This window comes from Rutidosis leptorrhynchoides, chromosome 8 (genome assembly GCF_046630445.1).
Source record: "Rutidosis leptorrhynchoides isolate AG116_Rl617_1_P2 chromosome 8, CSIRO_AGI_Rlap_v1, whole genome shotgun sequence".
Classification (NCBI taxonomy): domain Eukaryota; kingdom Viridiplantae; phylum Streptophyta; class Magnoliopsida; order Asterales; family Asteraceae; genus Rutidosis; species Rutidosis leptorrhynchoides.
The window spans coordinates 336,312,370-336,320,265 of record NC_092340.1 but is presented as its reverse complement, the minus strand read 5'-3'; the positions used below and the strand labels follow the sequence as shown (position 1 = coordinate 336,320,265).

The 7,896-nt window shown below is 39.0% G+C and overlaps 1 protein-coding gene across 1 annotated transcript; it reads left to right on the top strand.

Annotated features, from left to right (window-relative positions):
- Positions 1–4,172: 4,172 nt before the first annotated feature.
- Positions 4,173–7,282, top strand: LOC139861231 (ATP-dependent 6-phosphofructokinase 2). The gene is made up of 2 exons (XM_071849549.1): positions 4,173–4,831; positions 6,244–7,282. Exons 1-2 carry the CDS (start codon positions 4,256–4,258, stop codon positions 7,063–7,065), a joined length of 1,398 nt encoding a protein of 465 aa, XP_071705650.1. The 5' UTR covers positions 4,173–4,255; the 3' UTR covers positions 7,066–7,282.
- Positions 7,283–7,896: the final 614 nt, after the last annotated feature.

The window sequence follows — 7,896 nt, the reverse complement described above, 5'->3', positions numbered from 1 at the left end:
ATTATTATAGAAACAAGTAGGTTACAAAGTAAATAAAATTATTAACACTATTATTTCTATCATTGATATATTATTATTATACTAACCGACAAATATTTTTTTTATATAAATAACTACATTTGATATATAAATTTGTTCGATTATAACTGTATATATTAATAAACATACAAATGATATAGGTTCGTGAATCGAAGGCCAACCTTGCACATGTTAAATGATGTTATATGTATTTTTACTACAAAATACAGTATGGTGAGTATATAGATCCCTTTTTAAACTTTAAATATTTTTGGGCTGAGAATACATGCGCTATTTTTATAAATGATTTACGTTATGGACACAAGTGACTAAAATTACGTTCTACATGGGTTTGAATCAAAAATCCCCTAGCTTGGTAACTTTAACTATTGGTTTATGAACTGGTAGGCGCGAATCCTAAAGATAGATCTATCGGGTTTTACACCCCCACCCAGATGTTGTTCTAGTCACTACTAAACTAGAAGAACGGGTGTTTAGTACTTCGAGGTTAACGGAACGCACTTGATTCGGTGCACATATTATTATAACTCAGGGGTACACACTCTTTTTAAGGCTAGTTACCGGGTGTCCACTGCTTGGAATGCTTTTCATACACTTGCGAGTGTATTATGTTTTTAAATATGAAATCTTGTGGTCCATAGTTATAACGCTGCTAGCATCAAACCTATATATCTCACCAACTTTATGTTGACTTTTTAAAGCATGTTATTCTCAGGTACGAATTAAGTCTTCCGCTGTGCATTAGCTCATACTAAGGACATTACTTGGAGTCGATCATCGCAATGGAACCAAATGTTGATGACTTTGTCCAGGTGGATTGGGTCAGGTCGTCTCATAAGATTACTACCGTTCTCGCGTTACCATCAAGGATTTGAGTCTTTATCAAGCATATGACGATGGGAGCAGCATGACTGGCTATGAGTGATTTCATTTCTTAGATCTATAGGGAACCCTAAACACTTGTGTGATTTGAGTAACCCGTGAAAGCTAGCCTATGTCATGTAACCTCCTCGCATGCTTGCGGAGATAGTTTCAATCATAACATAAATGACTCACCTTATCTTTCTGCTTTTATAATAAAAGCAAACCGCTTAGGCTATTAGAAAAGAAACTCCGAAAATCTTCTTAAGGAAATGGTAGTTTGCTTCAGGACAAGCAAAGTCTAAGTGTGAGATATTTGATATCGGCTAAAAAGTCACATTTTCACCCCGGTATTAAGGCCCAAAAACAAGAAAGATTCGAACTTTATAGGCAAAATACCCACTTAGTTGGTTAGAATTAAAGAACAAGTAATTACGAAGACAGTGCAAAAAGAATCAAGAGAATCGGAGCTAAAACGAAGATTCTAGAGCGAAAACGGTGAAAGACAAGAAATCAAGTTACGATCCAGGAAATCAGCAAGCCAAACGGCCTTCCAAACGGCCTGCCAGTGTGTCAAACGGCCTGCCAAACGGCTAGATCAAACGGCCTGCCAAACAGCTAGATCAAACGGCCTCGTTAAACGGCTTGCCTCTGCAAACGGGCCCTGCAAACGGCCTGCCAAACGGCCTGCCAGCCGTTTGCAGGCAAATTTTGTGCTTACTTAAAGGGTTTTTGTCATTCATTCCAACACACACTTCAATTCACTTCTTTCTCTCTCTTGTACAATATTAGTCATACTCTCAAGGCCTTCGACTCCGTGCGGGAAACCTAGTACCCGGAGAAGAACGCTGAAGATTGTATTAGGAGCGGTCTGGAGTCTTGAAGTTGTCACTTTTGTATTCAGAACTCGTTTACTCTACTGGTACTTCTATCCCTTATCTTTATATAATGTCTTCTATCATTATATTCTGTGATATTGTTGTCATGATTAGCGAGTAGTTATCTTTAATGTACGCTATGATGTAAGCAGTTATAATGCCGAAATAATGTTATGGTTTGTGTATGCTGTTGAAATGCTTTCCGATTATGCTTTAAACTCAATCGCTTTTCCAACTAATAGAACGTAGTTATTGGCTCTGTTATTGGGAAGTCGCGAACCCCGATTCAGAGTACACTATCTGTGTCAACCCTTGGTAAGAGAAGTCTATCGGATACAACGTAAGATCGATTGAGGCACACCGGTCGTAGTAAGTCTATCGAGCTTTGGATTCCGACTGAGGACTCTTTCGTAGTGAAACATCTGACTAGACCCTTAGTACATTGTCGATCCCAGATCATGCTAGTGTAGTCACCAAGCATATAAACTTCGTACGTGCACGCTGAAGTACATCGGTTGTTGTAAGCTGTACCTCTGCTAAGTAAGGCCATGGAACCCGGTTAGTGTTGATTAGTACACTGCACCATAACGCGATCTCAAACATTGCACCCTGCTTGAGGGATTCTTAGTTAATTAAGGAACTGTTTGTTTAGACACATAAAGGATTGGACCGTTAGGATAACCGAACGTGTTCATGAAAGTCATCTTGACTTGGCCATGGTGTTCTTTATGGTTGAACTCTTCTTAAGGGCTTAACTATCTTTTAAAACAAATCTTTAACGAAAGCATTGAAACACATCACGTCTCTCGGATATGGTAAACCATGTATTCTATTATGCTTAAGAAAGTTTAGACCATTGTGGAATGTTAATACGTCACCCAACTGAGTCGCTTAATTGGATGAGTCGTCTGAACGTGTATGCCTGTAGTCAGACTGCACGGGCGTCAGGGGTAAGGGATGTTGCTGTCTATTCAGAATCTTCAAGCCTAACACAGTACCCAGTGACATGTCTTATGACAGGGGCGTTTAGGACCAATGTAATGAATACAAGGCATCTGCCTATTCATGAGCCAGCATTCCATAATCTCGGCAGAATAACTGATGAATTCATAGTATGCGCTCACTTTAACCTTATCTGAATTACGAATTTTATCGCATTTACTTTATCTGTCTTATAAATTAGAAAATCCCATAATTAAGTAACCACTACTCCTTCCTAACTATCTTAGGCTTAAATATAGGTTCGATTCTACTGATATCTCAAAAATACGACTCTATGTCATACTTCCCTTACTCATACTAAGGAGTAGTACGATTTAGGCCCCGTCAAATATAAATTTAAAACAGTACCCACCCCTTGGTGGTTGATTCTGACGTGCTGCGGCCTGACGACACCGCACAAACAAAACCATCCGTTTCGGCCATATCAACGTTCAATCAAGTTTACCACATCACTCAAAATCTTTTGACTCAAATTTTATGCTCATTATTATTTAACTTCACTTTATGACATTGTCACATCATTTATAAAGTACACCATTTGACTCCACGTCAACGCTAAGGTTATAAGTGGTCTAATATTGTTTGGCATTAATAGCTGAAGCTAGAGCTTATAGCTAAAGCAGAAGTTCATAATTGGAGTTGAAAGCTAGAGTTTATTTTAAAAGCTAGAAGATATAACTTATTTTTTTATAATTGGTTAAACTATCCGAAATTTATAATTGTAAATTGACTAAAAAGAAAAAAAAAATATATGATATATGATAAATAATTAAGATCAAATATGTAATTTCTCATTTTATAAGCTAGAAGTTTACTTTTATTTTTCCAGAGCTGTGAAGAAAATTCTGTTATGCTACTAGTTTAAGCCATTAAAAATTAAGTTTAAACTCTCGCATCATGAAAAAACGTATACCATTTGACTTTAGGTTCTTAAGGCTGATTCCAAAGCCGCGTAAAAAATTCTCGTCAAATGAGGTGGAATGTGTCACTCCTTTGACGCCTCTAACGGAGCATCAAATTTTGTCGCTCGGAGCGTCAGTCAGAAATTTGACGGAACAAAAAAAGTTTGCCAAATATTTTCTATGCCAATCAGATTTCACAATTAATTTTTATATATTATAAATTAATATATATTTTTCTCATCTATCAATAATATTTTAACATATCAACTAACACAAATTTAACACTCCTTCAAAAAAGAAAAAAAAAACAAAAAAAACTCTCTTTATCACAAAAAATAAATCACTTTAATATACTAGTCTAAATGTTTGACTTGTTGTTTGAGGCGTTACACCGTGTTGCACGTGTCACGATCTAGGCTCACCACCTGTTCATCTCCAAGAACAAAACATCCATACTAATTGACACGTACCACAAAACCTTTAACACACTTCTGGAAAACTCATCAGAACCACCACCTACCAAAGACGCTCTGTTCTCTTCTTCCGTCACTACACTTCCCTCTTCCGGCCACCATGAACAGAAACAACAACAACAACAACCACCCTTCACCAAACACAAACATCGAAAACACAGCCATCAACGTTAACCTCGTACCCCTTCCTCACCTAACCGACTACCTTCCCAATCTCAAAACACACTCTACACCATTACAACACAACCATTTTTACCACCCATCTGACGGTTTCTATCTCTCCCATTCTGACGTCATCATCCGTCAGACCATCTACGATCTAACTTCCTCATCAACGTCATCAACGTTGGCCTACCACCGTGCAGGACCTCGCAAACAGATATTTTTTGAGCCGGAAAAAGTGCGAGCTGCGATCGTGACTTGTGGGGGTCTTTGTCCCGGGCTTAATACTGTTATCCGGGAGTTGGTTGTGGGTTTATGGGAGCAGTATGGTGTTAGGGAGATTTATGGAATAAAAGCGGGTTACCGTGGGTTTTATTCCATGGATCCGGTTAAACTTGATGTGAAAATGGTTCATAATTGGCATAAGAGAGGTGGTACTGTACTTGAGACTTCAAGAGGTGGTTTTGATCTTAATAAGATTGTTGATGCCATTGAACATCGTGGATATAATCAGGTCAATTAATTTAATCCTGTATACTTTATTATTTTAGTTGCTATATTTGACTGGTATATACAAGTTCACGAATATAGTTTTGTTCTGCATAGGAGTACACTGCGTATGACTCGGTAACATCTTATATAGCATAATGGTTGTAAAAGTGAGATTTGTAAGTAGTGCGATTGGTCCTGCTGGTGTCCGACTTTGGTGATTTATAGTTCAATTTAGTCGTCAGCCAATTTGTTAGTTCAAAGTTGGAGTCAAATTTATTCGGTCAAAGTTTGTCAAATATAGTCGAATCAAAGTTGATCAACGTCCAGATAGTCCGACTAGTCTCTAATTTCCCGGATTTGTCCATATCATGTCTTGACCGGACTGGTCTCCGACTTTGGATTCATTCAACCAAAGTTGTTAAATGTTCAATTTAGTCCGTCAGTCAAAATCAGATTTGTTAGTTCAAAGTCGTAGTCGGATTTAATCAGTCAAAGATGGTCAAATACAATCAAATCGAAGTTTCATCAACGTCCAACTAGTCCGACTAGTCTCTAATTTACGTGATTAGTCCATATCACGTCGTTATCTATTGTTTTAAGATCAATTTTAAAATGGAAACCTTGTGTTGTAGCTCAAGTGGTAGTGGTCTGACACTCTTTGTTAAAGGTCTGGAGTTCGACTTCCGACTTCCGGGTACTACAACATTGCACACATGATTAGTCGCTGACCTTGAAACCCACATAAGGTCGCCTTTCGCACATTGTGTTGAGGGGGCAGTGGGAGGGGGTTTTACCGGACATGCCCTCGGATTGGTCCGGGTATCCTCCAGGCAGTAGTTGGGGACAGGTTATGCAACTGTGAAAGTTGATGGGTGATCCTAAACTACGGATACCAAATTGCCCTTAAAAAAAAGGGAAAACAAATTAAAACGGAAGTTCCTGAAATAGTTGTGATACAGAGTTTTTCGTTATTGCAAAATAAAAGATCAACTCTTTCACATGTAAGTTTCTGGTAAGCCGCGTATGATGAGAATTGGAACTATAGCAGTATTCTTGTGTAATTGTAATACCCCGTCCCACATCGATTTGTGTAAGAAAGTTAAGAGTCCCTTATAAGGTAACTTTCATCCTTGCCAGACACAACGCGTTTTCGGACAACAAGCACAACATATCCCGTCTGAACTCGCTAGTTAAGCGTGCTCGAACGGGAGTAGTACTAGGATGGGTGACCTCCTGGGAAGGCCTCGTGTGGTCTCCAAGAAAAAGTCGTGCCCCTACGGGCAAAGCATAAACCTTGAAGGAAAATGTGTTTGCTTTCCGATTTCTCCTACTCTAGCTAGTTTAATGAAGAGCCATTTTTGTTAAATTTGGTCATTGTACCGCCTTATCGGTGACGAACTATATTATGTACTTGATTGATATTAAAAAATGCAGGTGTACATAATTGGCGGAGATGGTACTTTACGAGGAGCTGTTAAGATATTCAACGAAATTCAGAGGCGTAAATTATACGTCGGTGTAGCTGCAATTCCAAAAACAGTAGATAATGATGTGGGAATTATTGATAGGTCATTTGGTTTTCAAACAGCTGTAGAGAAGGCCCAACAAGCAATCAGCGCAGCTCATGTAGAGGCAGAAAGTGCACCAAACGGAATAGGCCTGGTCAAACTAATGGGCCGAAGCACCGGCCACATTGCTCTCAACGCAACGCTAAGCAGCCGCGATGTCGATTGTTGTTTGATACCCGAAAACGAATTTTACCTAGAAGGAAAAGGCGGTCTGTTTGAGTTTATCGACGATCGTTTAAAACAAAACGGTCATGCGGTTGTGGTAGTAGCAGAAGGTGCAGGACAAGATATAATACCAAGAACTGATGCTCAGAAACAAGAAAAGGACGAATCGGGTAATCCTGTTTTTTTAGATGTCGGGGTTTGGTTGAAATCGGAGTTGAAAAGGTGGTGGGAGAGGGATCATAAAGGTGAGTTGTTTACGGTTAAGTATATTGATCCTACTTACATGATTCGAGCTGTTACAGCGAATGCGACTGATAATCTTTACTGTACATTGTTGGCACATTCTGCTATTCATGGGATCATGGCTGGGTATACGGGGTTTGTAGCTGGTCCGATTAAGGGAAACTATGCGTACATTCCTATGGATGAGATTGCGGTTACCAAAAATCTAGTTAACACCCAAGACCACAACTGGGCTTGGGTCAGATCGGTCACGACACAACCTGATTTCCAGAGGACTTGAACCGTGCTCTCTGTATTTTTTCGAGCATGTTTTGTACGGTGGAAATTAGATCATATCAGCTACTATACTTTCTGGTTCAGTGTAAAACAAAGGTGCTCAGTCTGATGTAAGGTTTGGTATTTATATGTTGCAGTCTCTTTTGTAGTTAAAAGACGTGTTTACACTTGAAATTGTTGGTCTTACTTTTGATTAGTCTTGAAATAATTTTTTGTTTTGTTTCACCATATAGATTAGTATAAAGGTGACTTGCATGCCTACATATATTCCTTATTATATCATGTTCCATAAGCATCATTCCGATGCCATATTGTAAATTATAACCGACACAGTAAGGTCAGGGTTCACGCATCAAACAAGAGTTGGGTCGAAACGGGTCATGGGTCAAAACTGATCACCTTTTACATAAGTCGAACAAGAACTCGTTCTGGTTGGGTTGAGACTCTTTATTCATCTTAAATATTCGGGTTGGATTGGGTTGATACCCATGATAATTTTATAATAAGACTATTAATTGTCACATAAGCTATTCACCTTTCTTAAATTAATTATTGTTGTTTAAAGTATTTGTAGAACTAATGTTCTCTCCATAACGAAAACAAAGACTCCACCACCAAAATTTCGATGGTTTGGGCATGTGATGAGGCGACCACGTTTAGCCCCGGTTAGGAGAGTCGAAGCACTCACCGTCGACGGCGTAAGGAGAAGGGGTAGACCCACCCGTAGGTGGGAGGATAGACTAAGGCTCGACATGAGGGATCTTTTATTGACCGAGGACATGACTTCTGATAGGGATGCGTGGAGGGCTAGAATAAAAATAGTCGAGTAGGATTT

Coding starts and splice junctions, on each gene's coding strand:
- LOC139861231 (XM_071849549.1), top strand. CDS start 4,256: ATGAACAGAAACAACAACAACAACAACCACCCTTCACCAAACACAAAC. Junction 4,832..6,243: donor AACATCGTGGATATAATCAG/GTCAATTAATTT, acceptor TAAAAAATGCAG/GTGTACATAATTGGCGGAGA.